Raw genomic sequence first — 20475 nt, forward strand, 5'->3', positions numbered from 1 at the left:
AACACCCGGCGGGCCAGATAAATATTTTCGGCGGGCCGCAGTTTGAGGACCCCTGCTCAAGAGACTTGTCATCTCATGGAGTCATCATAATATAATCATCATTAACATGGAAATAAACTGCTCAGAGACAAAATAACTTGGTTCTGCAGAGAGAAGGCAGAATTCAAAGCAATTGGACCCCAGAAGCTTCTCTCTACTAAACCAAGCCACTTGTCCCATTTTTTAATTAAGATATCCGCTTGTTATAAAGACCTAATCACTGCCTTTGACTTTTAACAATTCCTCATATTTTAAAACAAGATTTTTTTTTGGGGGGTGTAGTCTGATAATGAGAAGGAAAGATGCCTATAAGCACACATTCAGGAACTTTGATTTTAGAACTGGCAGTAACAGAGAATTGCATATCTGTTCCCATTTTGATGGACAAACTTAATTAACCTTTGCTACTCTGTTCCAACCTACTGTTTTAGACAAAACTAGTGACCCACAAACAATATGTTACCACCAGAATCTCAATGGCTGCGACACTAAGAGATATAGCTCCATCAGCAGTATCGGGAAATAAGCCACTTGGATTAGCTGCTCTAAGAAATATGGATTATATTCACGTCACACATGATCTGTCAGAAACATTAGGATACTTTTAGCATAAATCAGCAAGGTGAAGGGTATCTTATGAGTGCTGAACATGATAGACTGCCTGGAGGGCAAGGTGAGATCGTCTGGGGCCACCCTCTAAGTGTGAGCACACGTACACACTCACAGTATTTTACCTGAACTGCCATTAAAAATCCAAATGCAAGCTGGTGACCGCTGATGGGCATCCCAACTTGCAGCAGGCTAGTGGCATGGAAAGGCCCTTCCCACTCCAAAACCATGATGGAGAGAATCCATTTTAAGTAACCAAAATGGCACAAGAAAGACAAAAAATCTGTTTCCTAAATTACACAGAAGTGTGTGTGTGTGTGTGTGTGTGTGTGTGTGTGTGTAGGCACAGAACCATGCTGAAGAGCCTTATGCTTAGTAATTTAAATTTGATTAATACTATCAAGACATAGGACTCCATTCCCTCTACGATGTCAAGCCTCTGAAACATTATATGGCATGTGTCATCTTATAAAATGTTATGAGATATCATAAGATGTAAGAAAATACCTCTCAAGGCTTCATACAAGGATAACAAGAAATGTTTTTAGGAGACAGATATATAATGGGAATGAATGTGCCTCCACAGTTAGGCAAACCCGGTTCCGACTCCAGCTCCCCCACTTCCAGCTGTGTACATAGTTACTTCATCTCCCTCAGCGTCAGTTTCCGCAGCCACAAAAGGGGTAAGGCTCTCTGGCAGGGATGTGGTCAGTGGTTCAGTACAATGTTATATATGAAGTGACCAGCATCATAAGGCTGTTCAACAACGTCCTGGTACACCTTCCCCTCTCGCCCCGCCAGGGACCTCCCACTGTGGGAGCATCGTGGAGGAGGGTGTTGTCACCCTCGAGGACCACTCTTTTGGGTTTGCTACCCAATCACTCTGAACCCTTTCATGGGTACGACAGGGCTCTAGTGACAAAGACAGAGGCAGAAACACCTGCCCACTGTGTACCTGAAACATTTTAAGGACCTAAACATGTTATTTAATATTTGAAAAGAAAAATTCAGTCTCTGAAAATGTTCTACTTTTCAGTAATTTTAAAAAGTTGAAAAACCAACTCAAGGTCCTACTCTGCCACTCTCAAACACAGAGATGGGAAGGGAGAAGATCCCTTCGTGTTCTTGGTTTTCTACATGTACTCGAGACACGGAATTCATACGTGTGCCTTCCTTCTCCCACTATCGGCTGGTAAGAACTGGGAACTGCCACAGAGACTGTATGCGAGAGGTACTGTGATAAAAATGGTTTGAGAAATTAAATGAGGACATCATCCTTTTCCCCGTTTCTCATTCTTCTTCGGAACCCCCCTCTCAGGAGGTTATGCGTCTCCAGGGTAAAGCTCACAGGGCTGGGGGATACCAAGGAGGGACCCTGAGAGCAACATGTCCTGAGTGCAGGCAATGGGGGGGGGGAGCTCTCTGTAAAGAATTCTTTTAGATAGTAAAGCTCACTGAAGTCAACCTGCTTTTAATTATCACCACACAGTGACAACTGTAAGCCACACCAGTGATAAACTACTCCGTCCTCACCCCACCTCACCCCACCCATTGGACACCACTGCACAGGGCCCAGCTTCCCACAGGCATCACAGCCTTCTCCACAAGCCTGCAGACTCCGATCACACAGTGATACAGAACTCCAGTGTCTTTAGATTCTTTCCCATCTACCCCACCAAGGGTACTAGAGGGTCGGGACAGTCTAGCTCAGAGACAGGCCAGGAGCTGGCGCTTGATAAGTGATCAATGAAATCTATGCAGGAGTTTTTTATACATGCTCTGTAATATGGTGGAAAATTTTTGTAACTGTTCTTTTTATTTTTCTATGATATTCCTAACATAGTAAAAAAAAATAGAGCAAATGAACTTTTATTAAGCATTGCCTTGATTCTGGCCTTTATTCAACTAATGAAGGCCACTTAAAAGGCCACAGAAATAGGGACTCTCAAGAAATTTGATAATCACTCATCCACATACTGAAACATTCTGATAAGCAACTGATTTTATATCATATTCACATTTATAACAAGGGAAAAAAGTAAAATGGAAAACATAACTAGATAAGATTTTGGCACCAGCCCAAGCAAATTGAATCTGAAAGTTTTCAAAACCATGATATCTAACTTTCAAGAAGATTACAGAATCCCCAAATGATTGTATAATTTACCAACCTGATGCTGTTGTGTCAGGTCAGGTTGTGTAACAAAATATAAATCTCACAACAAGCTGATAATGTATTTCTTTTTGCCTCCAACTGGACTGTGGAGCAGTCCCTGGAGAACATCAGCCCTTTCGAAGGTTTTCAACTCAGTCCAGATCAAACTGAACTCCTCTAAGAATGGGAGTTAACCTGTAAGACAACCCAGGTTTTACTGGAGTGCCCCCAAGTTCCTAAGAATCTGGGTTTGCTGGAAGCAAAATCCAGCAGGTTATAATTATGCAAGATCAGTTCTACTCTCTTATAATCCACAGGTTTTTAACCAAATACTCTGCAAAAATGACCCTGCTGTGGCCCAGCAGGCGTGGCTCAGTGGTTGAGTGCCAACCTAAGATCCAGGAGATCACAATTCGATTTCCAATCAGGGCACATGCCAGGGTTGCAGGCTTGAACCCCAGTAGGGGGTGTGCAGGAGGCAGCCAACAATGATTCTCTGAAATTGATGTTTCTCTCTTGCTACCTCTCCCTTCCTTTCTGAAATCAATATTATATATATTATAATATATATATATATATATTTTATATATATATATATTTTTTAAATGACCCTACTGCTGTAAAGACCATTCCTCACCCACCTCTCACCATCTGAGTTCAGTTTCTAAAATGCCCACAAGCTCCCTCAGCTTTGGTTCCAGAGCAAGAGCCACCGTGAACATCATCATCACAGCACCATTCTTACACACTGCCCTCAAGACAGGATCGAAAGCATGAAGTGATTAAACTTCCTGTGAAACAAAACAGCAATTCCTTCAAGAAACTGTAATAAAAATCAGAGGATGGCTGTCATGATCATGTAGAACAAGACTAAATAGCAATTCCTTTGTGAACATATGTGTACACTAGAGGCCTGGTGTATGATTTCATGCAGCAGTGGGGTCCTTTGGCCTGTGGATCAGGCTGAAACCAGCTGTCCGACATCACCCGAGGGGTCCCGGATTGCGAGAGGGCGCAGGCCAGGCTGAAGGACCCCACCAGTGCATGATTGGGCCTGGGAGGGACCGTGGGAGGGCTCCAGGGCATGTCTGGCCCATCTCGCTCAGCCCTGATCAGCCAGACCCCAGCAGCAAGCTAACCTACCAGTCGGAGCATCTGCCCCCTGGTGGTCAGTGCACGTCATAGCGACTGGTCAACCGGTTGACTGTCTGCCCCCTGGTGATCAGAGCATGTCATAGCAAGAGGTTGAACGGCCTTAGCATATCATTAGCATATTATGCTTTGATTGGTTAAATGGATGACCGGATGACCGGACACTTAGCATATTAGGCTTTATTATATAGGAGGACAGGGGAAGATTAGAAAGTCAGTTTTGCATTCATTGGGCTGCAAAGCTCGGGAAGGTTTCACACTATGGCCAGAGAATTACTGCTGTCCTCACTGCCCACTGGCCAACAAAGCCCTTCTCCCTGCAGGATCCATAATATGTTGGAAAGGTCCGAGAGAACTGGGTGTATTATCTCTCCTTAAAAAAGAAGAATCTAGTGAGTTATATTTTAAGAGAAAATTATAGACTTGGCTAAGACCTGACAGGCCATTTAAGGGACAGTTCACAGTAAAAGCAATGGAAGCCCATATGGGGAAGCCTGACACCTTCACCGCACTGACTTAGCTTCCTGTGGCCACTGGGACTCTTCACATTTCTTTAAACAGAACATTCTCCAAGACTGGCCTTTGGACTCGGCAAGCCCTGTGTCCTCACTGCGCTAGAAGGCAGGACCTATTTAGGGTGCACAGGAAGGATTCCCACAAAATTCTGAGCTAGCATGAGGGTAATCAAAGAGCTGCCATAAAAAAAAGAAGAAAAGATCAAAGCACTCTGCCTGTAAGGAATTAAACTGAGATTAAGTTGAGACAATTTCTTAAAAAAGCATACTGAAAATCCTGAAGAACTTTGCTGTTGTCATGGTGACATGGTGACTGATGCAGTGGTTTCTAGGCTTTCTCTGGACTTCAAACAGGTAAAATGTGAAAAAAACAAAAAAAACAAAACAAAAAAGAAGGTGGAGTGAGGATACAGAAGTAGTTTTACCAACTTTCTTTTTAAATCCTCACCCAAGGTTATGTTTTCTTTTTAATTGTTGCTTTTAAAGATAGAGGGAGAGAGGGAGAAACGCAGATGTGAGAGAGAAACATTAATTGGTTGTCTCCTGCACAGGCCCTGACCAGGGATTGAACCACAACCCAGGCATGTGCCCTGACTGTGAATCAAACTCACAACCTTTTGGTATATGGGATGATGTTCCAACCAAGTCACCTGGCCAGAGTTTTGCTAACTTTTTATATCACCAAGTAAGTGCCTCTGCGATGTAATATATAATTAACAGGATCATCATTTTATTTTTTTAAATATTGGAAGGGTGTGGTCTCAATAAAAACAAGTTTTTGAACTGAATAATTTAGCTTTAGGAAAAACCCACTTATCCTATTTTCCTCATTTCTTTGTAACATTTTCATACATCACAGTGAACTGCTAGACACATTCCCTGTAAAAGAAGGAACCAGGATACACTACTGGTATCTAAACTGAATAACACACTAAGAATATAAATCATAACTGGAGATATTTTTAGGAGGAAGAAAAATGATCAATAGTTTTCTGTAAAATGACTATCTAACTAGAAATACCTAAATAAGCAATGCTAACATTATTAGAATTACAAGCATTCACAAAAGTGACCAGATATAAGATAAATACACATCATAGAAATAGAACTTGTAACTCTTTCAGTCATCAACAGAAATTTATCCTATATAATAAAAGGCTAATATGCAAATTGACCAAACAGCAGAACAACCGGTCACTATGACATGCACTGACCACCAGAGGGAAGACGCTCAATGCAGGAGCTGCCCCCTGGTGGTCAGTGTGCTCCCACAGGGGGAGTGCCGCTCAGCCAGAAGCTGGGCTCATGGCTGGCAAGCGCAGCGGTGGTGGCAGGAGCCTGTCTCACCTCCATGGCAACACTAAGGATGTCCGACTGCTGGCTTAGGCCCTCTCCCCGCAGGGAGTAGGCCTAAGCCATCAGTTGGACATCCCCCGAGGGCTTCTGGACTGCGAGAGGGAGCAGGCCGGGTTGAGGGCCCCCCACCGAGTGCACGAATTTCATGCACTGGGCCTCTGGTATCTCTATAATTCCCCTTTAAGGAAACAAATTATGGCTGTTAGTCCTAATAGGCCAAGTCAAATACTATAACTTCTTTAATTACCCTTTCCTGAGGAAAGAAATTGCTTTAACTGTTTTAAACTGTTTATGTTCTAATAAACCCTTCTTGTGTCTGCTTGCAAACTGTCAATTTTCCTTTCCAGAGGCAAAAAATAGGCTTATCTAGCAATAGATAGTGACCAATAAAAAGGGAAGCCAGGGTTAGTTTAACCTGTCAAAGACATGGGTAATGGAAGTGGGTGGGTAGCCCAGGGGATCACAAGACTTCTTGTAGAAAGAACACTTTCCCAAGGTAGGAAGGCCCAAGTTTAGGCCTGGCCTTGCACTAACAGCTGTGTTCCTCAGGCAGGTCTCTTAACTCTCTCAGCGCAGAATTCTAGGAAGTCTGAAGTGACCAGATGCACCTTATCCTGGAGCCCAATGGTGGAGCTTGGTGGCTTACTTCACCTTAAACATTGAAGTGGAGCCCGGCTGGTGTAGTTCAGTGGCTGAGCATCGACCCATGAACCAAGAGGTCACTGGTTTTCAATTCCCAGTTAGGGCACATGCCTAAGTTCCCAGCTCGATCCCCAGTAGGGGGCATGTAGGAGGCAGCCCATTGATATTTCTCTCTCATTGATGTTTTTAGCTCTCTATCCCTCTCCCTTCCTCTCTCTCTAAAAATCAATAAAAACATAAAAAAATTTGAAGTGGATTTTGCATGCTACCTTCTTCCTGACATAACATTTTTAAAAATCTGGGGATATTTTAAACCAATTACTGTTAACTAGAAATGTCTCCCTGGGAATGGGAGTCCAGTTTAAACCTCGGATTCATATCCTGCTCCCCCGCCCTCCCGCACTGCTGGACTCTCCTGTGAAGCTCCCAGGACACAGAAGTGAAGGGGTTATGACCATTTCCACAAGCACATGCTCAAGAGCTCACTTCTTCTCAACCTTCTTTTAGCTAACAGGATGTTCTGATGCTGAGCCAAGCTAAGAAAAGAGGAGGCAGTGTGAATACAAGGGCCCATCAGGCTGCTGGTTATAGAATCAAGAACACCAGGTGCTGGAAGGCCATCCCAGGAATGCTCACCAGGGGGCACCTTCCTCTGTGTTCCAAGCTACAGGTGCCAGAACAGAATTTCCTTCCTGCCTCTATCTCAGTTTCAAACCCAGGCTACTTTAAACTGTCCCCACCTTCCCTTCTTGTTTCCCAGGTAGTAATAGCAGCCTTCCCCCAAGACCAGCTTTTCATTTTTGTCTGCTTGGTTCAGCGGTAGATTCCCTAGCACACAGTAGGACCTCCATGCATGTTTATTTAATGAGTGAATGCATTCCAGTGAGGTGCCTGATCATAAAGGGACAAGCATATCATGAGACATTTCAGACGGGGCCCAAAATAACCACGAAAGGAAGGAAATCACCTGTGTGGCCATTTGACCACACCCCGACTGTGGTCTGAATGTGGCACAAGCTTCTGGAAAGCAATCAAGAAGGTGCCTGCCACAGGGGTGGAAAGGATGTTCAGGTACGGCTCTGAGTCCTCCCATATTTATTTCTACTCACTTGATATGCACCTCTCCCTTGTCAACCTGGTACCACATGTTTATTTAAGAGATAATGTTGCCGTGGAGGAGTGTATACGGCAATAAACAGCTTTTGCAGGCAATTAAATGCAGAAGTGAAATGGAGCCGCCGGTCGGGGGAACCACCTATTCATCGTGAGTTTGCACCAGTGTCACAAATGTTATTCCTGTTTCCCAACAGGACAGGAACCTATGATTGGGCCACAAATCTCCACAGGCTGGAGACGGACCTAACGCGACTAAAGCGGCTTTCCGTGTGCAGGCACAAACAAGAGAGAGCCTTGGGATTCTGACCCAGCAGACTGTTCTAGCAAGGGCGCAAGGACTTGTCCTCAGGGGGATCTTGCCTCGCACAGTGGCTGAGACCGTCCTCCAAGTCCAGGCAACATTGCCATGCAGGAGAGCCCCATCTTCTAGCTATCCCTAAGACAGCACCTTTGTAAGGGATCACCGAGGAAGTCCAAGGCCTCTGCCACACCCTTCCCAGGTTTTCCAGGTGGAGTAAGAATAAACATTAGTGTGCCAGGCATCGTATGCTTGAAAGACTTTACCAAAGTGGAGGGTAAATTAATTTAGGAGATTTCTGCCTCTTCTGTAAAGCTGACCATGAGCTGTCTTTCTTTAAGAAAACAACTGAGATTTTTCTTTCTCATCCTTTTTCCTCTTAAGCCAGCAGGTTGAGACCCTCCATACTTTATCCGCCTGGAAGCAGCCAGAAAGCCAGGAAGCTCTTCTGGGGAATTTGCAGGATAAACTGTTTTGTTTTTATTAACTCCAAGAGAAGTCTTTCTCCTTTCAGAGTGGATAGTCTTCAGTAGAAATCAACCTAGAGCCTGCCTCAAATCATAAAATCCAAATGGCACTCTGAAAGGCCTGTAGGGGCCCAGCTTAAAGATCCATAAATCACTGCTTTTCCTTCGATACTCATACTACCCCTCAATTTTAACACTAATGTTCGAAGTTCCCTTTTCTAAAAAGTATGATTCGAAAAATAAAACGTATGAAAATGGGTAGCCCAGGGTATAAAAGCTGACATATTAATATGCCAAAAAAGTCAGATCCCTAGGAATAGTGAGAGAAACCAAATAGTGGGGTGGCTTGAATATTAACAATTTCCCAACACCTAAAAAAAGAGAAATAGAATAGAATAGAGTTGCTCAAAAAAATTCAACTCACATTTTTAAAAAGTTGACATAAGAAGGTAAAGATTTGCCCTAAACACCTAAATGTGTAAGTTGCATTGTCTGGGAATCCATGCCAAGCTGAGAAAGTTTACATACAGTAAATGCATCCAAAACGAGAACACTTATCACAGAATCGTAACAGCTTATACGGCTAGAGGGGGCTTGGAGGTGCTGAGTCCAAGAGCTCATGTTTATACACATTCCCACCACGTGGTAATCCCACCTGAAAACGCTTTCAGTGCCTTGAAACTGTTTCTAATATAGTGGCACGATGGAATGGTCAAAACTGAGGGAAAAGAACAGCTCTGATAAACGCTCCTTCCCTGATCATGAAAACGCTTTGTTTTTCCCCAAATATTTAAAAGCTCTTAATTGCACACTATTTTTAAATTGCACACTGTTTTAAATATTTCAGAGTATGAAAGACTGGCCTCTATTCCCAGCTAAAAACACACCCACACTGGCCCCGCACAGCAGTGACCTAATTCCTCTTCTTACCTTTCTTCCATTCGAACATACATACAGATTTGGACACGTCTCACTCCCAGGGTAACATTCATCAGGAAGAGTACTGCCATCCGGAAGACGCACCCAACATTTCCTATGCTGCTCAAAGAAAATGGGGCAAGGCAGGGGAAGGTGGGGCATAATATAGTAAGCTACTTTTGAATCTGACTATGGCCAACTGGGTATTTATTATGCAAAATGACATTAGAAAATGAGAAAATGAAAAGACACACGAATATATGCATATTTCTTTACAGTTCCTTGCAGACAATGTCTGAGGTTAAATAATCTGATGTGCAGAGAGAAAAATTCTTTACATCTTTCGTATAATGTGCCTATACATATGAGAAGTGTTGGGCGTGTGTGTGTGTGTGTGTGTGTGTGGTTTTCACGTATCCAGTTCACTCTCTGGGTAACATCTTACCTGCCACTGGTTTCCTGTCTGACCAGGCATATAAGGTGCAGGGAGGCTGCGAAGGCTGTTCTTCACCGGGGATCCCCCAAGAGGGTTTCCCATGTCCCCGGAAGGAGATTCAGCAGTCAAGGCCACGGGGTACTGCGGATAGTTGTACAGGTTGTTGTAGTACGGAAACAGAGACGGCTGATAAAAGCTGCTGTAGTAGCTGGAGTCTGAAACCAGGTCAGGTGCGTTCTCCACGTGCCCTCTGCTGGTGACAGCAGGAATATCCTGGATGACCATCCGCCCGTCTAGAAAGAAAAAAAAGAAAAAAGCAACATGGTATTAATCTGGAAGTTCACAAAACTTGACCTCTAAACCTTGGCAATGCATAGCCATCCTCCTCCGATCTCAGAGCTGCAGAAAAAGGCACCTGAACAGGCAGCCAAAATAAAGGAGGGTTCCCAGGGTTGACATAATTCCGGTGGCGCAGATGACAGATTCTTGCAGATTCCTTTTACTAAGAATACAAAACACATTTTAAGGGTCATTTTAATTACATAAAGCCTGACCAGTAACTTTTTATCCTAATGTCAAAAAATGAGAGATAAAATCTAGTTAACTCGGCCGTCTACAACATTACAAAAGTAATTATACTTCATTTTAAACAAGGTAATAAAAAAAATCCCAGTGCCCTAACTATGGTGGCCACATAGATATGTCAGAAAGTCAAAGCGAAAAGTTAAAAGTTTAAGCAAACATTGTTTCCTTCACTTCCTTCCACAGCTGATACCCTATCCTTCAGAAGTCTGGACAATGATTTAGACCAGGAACTTCTTCTGTAAAAGGTCAGTTAGTAACTATTTCAAGCTTTGTGGGCATTCAGTTGCAGAACAGACAGGTTGTTGCAATAAAACTTTATTCACAAACAGATAGTGGGCCCATGGGCTATAGAATTTGCCAGTCGTGGGTCTACACTTTATACTGTCAATTCCAATAAACTAAAGGGGCTCTATGTTCAAAGAGTTGGTCCAGATGCCTGAAAAGGCTGCAAGGTGTCAGGATGCTCCTACCCAATAGGAGTCTGCAGTCTAGGAGGAAATATATGATGGGATTACAAATAACAACAAGGATTCTCAAACAGAAACACCCACAAACTTTCACAAAAATTCAAAGGCTGTAACCATGACTTGCAGCCTAGAAAGGAATTACAGAGACCTCCTCAGGATAAAGCTGCATCTGAAGGGTATTTTGCTAAGTTACATAAGTCCAACAGAGAAAGACAAATATTTATATGTGTAATTGGATGAACAAAACAAGCAATCAAAATAGAAACAGACTCATAGATACAGAGAACAGACTGACAGCTATCAGAGGGGAGAAGGGTTAGGGCTGGGTGAAAAACGTGAAGGGATTCATCAGCACAAATTGGTAGTTATAGAAAAGCCACAGAGATATATATTACAGCATAGGGAATGCCATCAATAATCGAGATAAATATATATGGGGCCAGGTGGGTGCTTGAAGCAGCAGGAAGACCACTCTGTAAAGTACATGATTTTCTAACCACTTTGCTATACATCTGAAGCTAATAAAGAATAATACTGAATGTAAACTGTAACTAAAAAAAATAAAATTTTAAATTTTTAAATGGGGGAAAAAAGAAAAACTGCATCTGAGTTGCACTTTAAAAGAGAAGCAGAAAACAGGCTTAAAAAAATGAGAAAAATGAGAAAAGGGCTGTAGGGACAAAGAAAAGGAAGCAGGAAAGTGGAAGGCAAATCTGGGGTTGATGAACCGGGGGTGAAGAACTCAGCGCAAAAGGGAAAGAGACGGTGGGCTGGTGCAAGGTGAGGGAAAGCCTCCGTCCAGTTTTCTGGCTGGCCTCTCGTCATGGTGTGGCAGGAACCACTGAGGATTTCTGAGCAAGGAGTGGAGAGGGAGAGAGCGAGAGCTGTGCTTGGGGCTGATTTATCTGATGGCAATTTGTAAGGCAAGGGAAGGGAAGGGAGACCAGAGGCTGGGAGAGCCACTAGGGAGCCACTGCAGGCGTCAGGGAGAGACCTGGAAGACTCAAATATAAGAGAGGGGAGAGACCTGGAAGATTCAAATATAAGAGAGGGGGCCTGGGCCAGAAACATGAAGAAGACAAAACTCAACAGAAGGGAGGACAGATGGGACATCAGAAATTACGTTGCAGGATAAGGCAAAGAAGTGCAAAGCAGATGTCAGAGAAGAGGGAGGTGGTTAAGTTCTGCTTAATCAAGGTGCCAGAGGGGCACACAAGTGGGAGTACTGGGCGAGAGTGAGGACTTGACACCTGCACTCATGGCAGAGGCTGAGGTTCAGGAGTCACCACTGGGCCATGCTGGCTGCCTCTGGGAGAGCAGGAGGGAGCTGTTACAGAAAAGCATGTTCTGAGGGGAGAGTCAAGGCTGAAGTCAGGGAGAACTGAGCAGAAACGCAATGTCACAGAGGCCAAAGTTGACATGGGTTGTGGAGGAAGAAGGCTGACCTGTCCGCTGCTGCTAAGAGTTCAAGCAAAACTAGTTCTGGAAAAGACCAACAGAGGGTTAGGTTTTTAGCGTAGAAGGAGCAAGAGGGCAGGGAGCAAGTGAGCAATGAAGAAACAGCGATGGTGCTTCTGTCTCACCAGAATGGAAGATGCAGCAAGAGGCACCATGCCTGTTAGCTCACCTGCGCACCCCTGTGCCTAGCACACTGCTGGCCACAAGGTGGTAAATAGTTGCAAAAGGGATCAATACATAATGGTTTTTTAAGTAGCCTGATGTCAAAATAAATGTGATTAAAAAAAATAGAAGCTCCAGAGAGTAATAAGATGTTGTTCATTTTTAATATATAGAGGTTTGGGATATGTAGGCAGGTAAAAGAAGCTAATGGAAAGAACTTCTCAGGACAATCAGTGCACGGCCATCTCTCCAAACTCCGCTATAGCAAATTCCCAAAACAGTAACTAGAGGCATCTCTTCAACATCGGATGTCATCAAAGCTGGTAAGTGAGGCTAAGTGTCACTATTAATTTGAGATAAATCAGAAAGTAAGAAAAAGACTGTCCTGAGAGAAAACCAAGATGGTGGCATAGGTAAACACCGGAGTTAGCTGCCTCGAACAACCACTTCACAAATACAACTAAAAGACAGAACGGATATCGCCCAGAACCACAGGAAGACTGGCTGAGGGGAAATTCTTCAACTAGAAGGAAAGAGAACAGCATACGAGACTCAGAGGAGGCGCAGTGCGGAAAATACAAAGGTGCAAAGGTACGCGCGGAGCGGGCTGGTGGCTGAGGGCGCGGTTGTCCATTTCAATCGGGAGGGAGTCTCAGATTCTGAGCTCCAGTTCTGGGCGAGTCTCTAGGGACCCAGACTCAAACGGGAGAAGCGGGACTGTCTGGCATCGGTCGGAGCGCGAGGGCAGCTTTCTCTCCGAGGTTTGCAGTGGTTGCTGGGACTCTGAGAGGCAGAGCCTCTGGGGACGGGACTGAGAGCAGCCATAACTGCTCACTCCGCCCGCCCTGTAGATCCCCGGGAACCCGCCCTGCCCAAGCCCTGCGCAGAGCCATTTGCCGGATAGTCTCAGGCAAAGGCTAGATTAGCACCTCCCTAGAGGACAGAAGTTTTCCCACTGCAGACACAGCTGATTCTCACAGCCAGTTGGCCTGGAGGTCAAATCCCCCTAGTATTAACTACAACAATCAAGGCTTAACTACAACAAGACTGCGCACAAAGACCACAAGGGGGTGCACCAAGAAAGCATAAAAAATGCGGAGGCAAAGAAACAGGACAAAACTGTCAATGGAGGATATTGAGTTCAGAACCACACTTTTAAGGTCTCTCAAGAACTGTCTAGAAGCCGCCGATAAAGTTATTGAGATCCTCAAGAAACCTAATGAGACCCTCGATGTTGTGATAAAGAACCAACTAGAAATTAAGCATACACGGACTGAAATAACGAATATTATACAGACTCCCAACATCAGACCAGAAGAGCGGAAGAACCAAGGCAAAGATTTGAAATGTGAAGAAGCAAAAAACACCCAACTGGAAAAGCAAAATGAAAAAAGAATCCGAAAATACGAAGATAGTGTAAGGAGCCTCTGGGACAGCTTCAAGCATACCAACATCAGAATTATAGGGGTGCCAGAAGAAGAGAGAGAGCAAGATATTGAAAACCTATTTGAAGAAATAATGACAGAAAACTTCCCCCACCTGGTGAAAGAAACAGACTTACAAGTCCAGGAAGCACAGAGAACCCCAAACAAAAGGAATCCAAAGAGGACCACACCAAGACACATCATCATTAAAATGCCAAGAGCAAAAGGCAAAGAGAGAATCTTAAAAACAGCAAGAGAAAGAAACTCAGTTACCTACAAGGGAGTACCCATACGACTGTCAGCTGATTTCTCAACAGAAACTTTGCAGGCCAGAAGGGAGTGGCAAGAAATATTCAAAGTGATGAATGCCAAGAACCTACAACCAAGATTACTTTATCCAGCAAAGCTATCATTCAGAATTGAAGGTCAGATAAAGAGCTTCACAGATAAGGAAAAGCTAAAGGAGTTCATCACCACCAAACCAGTATTATATGAAATGCTGAAAGGTATCCTTTAAGAAGAGGAAGAAGAAGAAAAAGGTAAAGATACTAATTATGAACAACAAATATGCATCTATCAACAAGTGAATCTAAGAATCAAGTGAATAAATAATCTGATAAACAGAATGAACTGGTGATTATAATAGAATCAGGGACATAGAAAGGGAATGGACTCACTATTCTTGGTGGGGAAAGGGGTGTGGGAGATGCGGGAAGAGACTGGACAAAAATTGTGCACCTAGGGATGAGGACAGTGGTGGGGGGAAGGGCAGAGGGTGGGGTGGGAACTGGGTGGAGGGGAGCTATGGGGGGGAAAAAAGAGGAACAAATGTAATAATCTGAACAATAAAGATTTACTAAAAAAAAAAAATTAAAAAAAAAGAAAGTAAGATTTCCAACTCATAAGCTACAAAATACATAAACTAACCATACAAAATTTGAAATATGTATATCATCAGAAAGTGGTTTTCCACATACAAACTCTTTTTTTTTTCTTTTAGTACATGCCCAACCTGGGATAGAACCCAAATCTAGGTATGTGCCTTGACTGGGAATTGAATCAACAACCTTTTAGTGTACAGAATGATGCCCCAACCAGAGCAACCAGGCCAGGGCTCATGTACAAACTCTTAATAGCCTATTAACCATTTTCTGAATCACAGAAAAAGAAAATACAGTAAAAACTCACAGCTAGTTCTATAAACCTGTGCTGAATCACCATCCGTACCGGCCCCTCACTGCGACTAGTTTCTCTTGCCCAACGCCATGCCGAATGCACACTGTGACAGGGATATTTTACCTGCATAGTCAGTATGACTAAGTATAAAGACCACAGAAAACACCTGGTTGGCTCAGTGGGTAGAGTGTTGGCCCTGAGACTGAAGGGTTCCTTCCGGGTTCAGTTACAGGCTCCATCCCCAGCCCACTAGGGTGTGTGCAGGGAGGCAACCAATTGTGTCATGTTTCTCTCTCTTTGTCTCTCCCCCTCCCTTCCACTCTCTCTAAAAATCAATGGAAATATATCCGCAGATGAGGATTAACAAAAAAAATTCTTTTACAAAAATTGTAGTGGATATACTGGTACAATATCATATTAGTTTCAGGTGTATAACACAGTGATTAGACATTTATATACCTTACAATGTGATCACCACAATAAATCTAATAACTATCTCTCACTGTACAAAGTTAATACAATATTACTGACTATAACCTGAATCTCACTCTTTATTTTTCTAACATAAAAACTGGCCAAGGTTAGCACTTAACAGTATTAATAATCATAGGAAGCACAATAGCACTGTTCCCAAGAGAATGTAGTAGCTCTCTTAACCAGTGGTCCCTTGCAGGAATTATCAACACCTGCCAGGATGCCAATGAAACTATGAAGTTAGAAGTTTTAAGTGTTGCTATGTATTCGGTGTAGTCCTAATGTGTGCTATCTGGAACAAAGATTGGCAGGACTGGATCCCACAGCTGGGAAAGGAACTGGAGAAGCATGTACCAACAGCATTTGCAGTAGAGACGTTTGCAGAGATGACACTTGCAGACTTATTGTGGGAGAGCCAACCAATGATTATATAGAAGGATAGGGAAAGCCAATAAATAAATAAAATAGATAGATAATAGATAGATAGATAGATAGATAGACAGATAAAGTATTATTATTGCCCAATCAGGGCAGCCACCCAATGATTCTCTCTCATTGATGTTTCTATCTCTCTCGCCAGTCTTATTCCAATGCTCATAGTTGTGGTTCCGTACATTTACCTTCCATTCCATAGTTCAGTTCTTTGGTAAGGCTTCCCAATTGCTCTGCTACTTTTTTTGTGCTAACGTATGCAGCGTGAAATATGACTCACTCCTTCATGAGAGATCAATATACCCAACACATGATAAATACCCTTATTGATCTTGCAGTGTTATATGCTGGTCTCTGGGCCCATGGCATATTAATAGTAGTTAACCAGTAATTCATTTTAAGGTATGTGAAGGCTTTCCCCCCCACTCTTCTGTAGTGTCAAGATTCCTGGAGTTGTTGCACTTTGAGTCCTTTACGTTCAAACCTGGAGCCATACTCTCCACCTTTCAATAACGACACCAAAACCCATAGTTTCCAGTATGAAAGATTACATATCAAACCAAAATTGACAATTTACAATAACACTATTTGTGATGCACAATGATCTCTTGTAAACAATTTATGTATACCACATCTTATTTGTCTTTGTAATCCATCCTCTCGCATGGTGCCTTCCCACTTAGCTCCTAGTTTTAAGAGTCACCAATCAAGGAAAAATTGTTCCCCACTAAATCTGAGGTATCAGAATCATCTGCCATCAACTCACAAGTTGTGCTGAATGCTAGGAGGGCACAGAAAAAGTGCAAGTCATCTTCCCGACTCTTTTTTTACTCAAAGAAAAAGGTCTTGAGAAAAAGACTGTATCATTTGATGATGGCATGTCAGACTTCCGAGGATGACGGCAGGGTGCACCCTCACTGAACGAGAGAGCTTCATCTCCTCAACTCCCTGCTGTCAGCATTCTCCTCTGCAGGGCAACCCTGTCCAGATGAGTCAGCTCCTGGCATCTCCTAGACCCGGAGACAGACACTGGGAAAACCAGTGTGAGGCGTCAGGACCCTCCCCTGTGAGAGAGAGCCTAGAGGGAGACACGTGGGGGGAAGGCTGTTGCATGGGCTGACGCCTGGGCCCTCTCAGCCCTCACAAACCTAAGAAGGAAAGCTTGCCATCCTGACCCAGGAAACGGATTGCTTTTCTGAACTAAAGCAGAGCCATTACAGAGAGAGGCCTGATAACGAGGCAGCAGTGTGCCTACTGTTCACACCACTAACTGGTGACTGTGATGACACTGCCACACCTGTCACCGCTCCCTGCCGGAGAAACAGTTCATGTTCAACGCAATAAACTTACTGAGCACCTACTGTGTGCAAGACAACCTGTCCAGCACCTTGGACGCTGCAGAGCTTAGCTGTAAAGGCAGATTCTGGAACAAACACACAGAAGGAAAGACTGACCAAGGCTATGGGGAAACATAAAACTGTGTGGAAGGGAGGGCAGGATTAAGTCCAACCTTCCAAGTGCAAGTTCTGCTGATGCTGGCTCACTAACGACTCCCCTGTACCCAAGAAAGGAATATGTGAGAACCTATTTCTCCTTTTTCCCAATACATTTTTAAAAATGTAATTTGGTCCCAGAGGAATCTGTCAGGTTCACTTTTCTTTTTAGGCTTTTCATAAAAAAACAATCTGAAGTTGGTTGGCCTTTAAAGCCAGGAATAGGCTTGGTTCAAAGTGTAGGAAACGTCAATGTGGGAAGCAAAGGGATGGGGGGGGGGGGGTAGAGCAAGGAAGAGGGAGGGAGGAGGAGGGGGAACAGGAGAGGGAAGGTGAGGGAGGGAGAGGCAGGTTGATTGTTGAGTATGAGTAGATCAAAGAAACCAAGCAAGAGAAAGATGGAAAAAAACATAAAGAGAGGGGAACGCAAATCCAAGGGAACTCACCAAGATTTAAAACCGGCGGCCCCCAGGCCATTGCAAAGCCCAGCGAGCAACAATCACAGCCATTGTGTGCAGCAGCTCCCGAAGTGCTGAGCCAGGAGGGTAGGCCAAGAATAAGCAAAACCAAGCCCTGCCCTCTAGGGCCTTACCCTCCATCCACCTAGCGTCTGGGAGTCAGAAGGACAGGATACAGAGCAGGGGGCACAGAGTCCCTGGTGAACCGAGAACGAGGGTGCTAAGTGGAGCCCAAGGAGCGGCTACAGCTGCACCCCACCCCATTCACATCCGCACCTACCTGCCTTACTCACAGGTTCCTGCTCTCCCTTCCCTGGCTCCTGCTCCGTGTCCCCCGCCCGCTCAGAAGTCCCCAGGGCACCCAAGGAAACTGTTAGCCTACGGCGGGAGTCAGATAAAGAGAAAATGCCATTTCTCTGACTTGACCAGAAAAGGTCTCGTGGCCATGAAAGCCTGTCTCACGGCCAAGAAAGAGGTTTTCTCTCCTTAGGCCAGTTCAGAATTTCCTATCATTGGCGAGATGCCAGCAACAGTTTGGGGCTGTCAACACTTCCCGGCAGATTGGATAAGACAGTGCCACACACAGGCCAGCAGCAAGGTTTGCGTTTGGGAGTGAGAGAGAGAAGAGAGGGAAGATGCCAACATATCTCCTCCCCATCAAGTACTCTATTCTAAAAGAGGTTTTACAGAGAATTCCCTCTCGAGGACTTTTAATATCTCTTACACTAAGAAAACTTTAAACTGGGAGCATATCTGACTGTGTACATACAGGGGTGGGGAAAAGCAGGTTACAGGTGTGAGTACATGAAACACAGAGCTTATTTTTGTATTATTATTTATTATTATAGTATGTATTGTACTGCAGCTGTAAACTGACTTTTGCCCACCCCTGTAGATCTAGGCCGTCACAGAAAAGGTATGCTTTCAGCCGTATTTGGACAGCGTGAGGTGTAGGGAAGGGTACTGAACACAGGAGGCGTCTGGGACACGTTTTAAGTCTGCTCATGGCCAGCCCCCTTTAGGTTTGGGATTTGGATTCTGCTTTTATAACTCCTTTAATGATAAGATCACAGCACGGTCGGCATGGCTCAGTGGTTGAGCATCAGCCTATGAACCAGGAGCTCACAGGTTCGATTCCCAGTCAGGGCACATGCCCAGGTTGCAGGCTCCATCCCCAGTAGGGAATGTGCAGGAGGCAGCCAACCAATGATTCTCTCTCATTGATGTTTCTTTCTCTCTCTCTCTCTCTCCCATCCTCTCTGAAATCAATTAAAAAATAAAATAAAATAAAATAAATACCAGGATGGCCAAACCATCGCCAGACCAGACACCTCTTGTTTAAAAAAATAAATAATAATAATAATAATAAGATCACAGATGTGTGTCTTTGCTCCTGCAGGTCCCAGATGATGGTCTGAAGTGAAATGGGGTCTTAAATAAATGTGAATGGTTTAAAAAAACACACACACACACAAATTACATTGCATCAGATTATTTCACATGGCTTTTGTTCAAGTCAAGATTCTACCAGTTCAATTTAATATCACGGTTTTCATCCAGGTATTTGTCTTATGTTTCAAGTCATGAACAGTAACTTATCCTGTTGCTGGACTGCCCCCTCCCCACCCCCAGGAACCGGATCTGCCTCTGCACCAGCAGCTCTCACCCCTGGCTGCTCTGGGAACTAAAATTCCTCAGGGTAGGGCCACACCTCAGACCACTTTATACACGAGAAACTCTACAGGATGGGACCCAGACATCAGAACCACCAGGGTGAACCCAACACCAGCAGGTTGAGAACTGCTTTAACCCTCTCAGAGGTTGGTGTTTTTTGTTTTGTTTTGTTTTTAATATATTTTATTGATTTTTTGCAGAGAGGAAGGGAGAAGGATAGAGAGTTAGAAACATCGATGAGAGAGAAACATCGATCAGCTGCCTCCTGCACATCTCCTACTGGGGATGTGCCCACCACCAAGGTACATGCCCTTGACCGGAATCGAACCCAGGACCCTTCAGTCCGCAGGCCGACGCTCTATCCACTGAGCCAAACCGGTTTCAGCAGAGGTTGGTGTTTTAATGCCATCTTACTGTAGTAGTCCCAAACATGGGATTGGAGGCCCCCTGTCCACACTTCCCTTTCAAGGGTCCGTAAGATCAGAAGTATTTCCACATTAATGTAAAAATGTTATCTGCCTTTTTCACTGGGGACATATGCAGTGATGATGGGAGCTGGTGCCTTAGCACAAATCAAGGCAGTTCCACCAAGATGCATAGGCACACCTCATCATCATGAAGTAAAGTATTTTTTAAATTCTGTGTCAACGTTGCTTAAAGATGCCCTGGTGAAGCAGGAAAAAATAACTTCATCAAATCTCTACTTTGGAGCGTGTCTTTTTAAGATTGTGTGACAAGATGGGAAGCACTCATCAAATATCTCTGCTGCACACCACAGGGTGACGGTTGTCTTGAAAAGGGCCCCTGTGCAAATGTTTAAGTGAAGACCTAAATTCACTGCTTCTTTTATTGGAACACAGTGGACAAAAAGGGGGTTCTATGGAAAGTAGCCACACAGGGTGAACTTATCATAAATTCCTAACTGGGCAGGTTATGGTGGGAGTCAGGCCCCAGGCACATAACTTCTTT

At 44.1% G+C, this 20475-nt stretch overlaps 1 protein-coding gene across 1 annotated transcript in view; it reads right to left on the minus strand.

The window, feature by feature from the left end:
- DMRT1 (doublesex and mab-3 related transcription factor 1) overlaps positions 1 to 20475 on the minus strand; it is a gene marked incomplete at both ends in the record, with an annotated part of 96273 nt that overhangs the window by 45822 nt on the left and 29976 nt on the right. The window contains one exon of the mRNA XM_081103132.1: positions 9713 to 9996. Within this exon, the coding sequence (XP_080959258.1) occupies positions 9713 to 9996 (284 nt within the window). The remainder of the gene's footprint in view (positions 1 to 9712; positions 9997 to 20475) is intronic.

This window comes from Myotis nattereri (genome assembly GCF_964212035.1).
Source record: "Myotis nattereri genome assembly, chromosome: 12".
Taxonomy (NCBI): domain Eukaryota; kingdom Metazoa; phylum Chordata; class Mammalia; order Chiroptera; family Vespertilionidae; genus Myotis; species Myotis nattereri.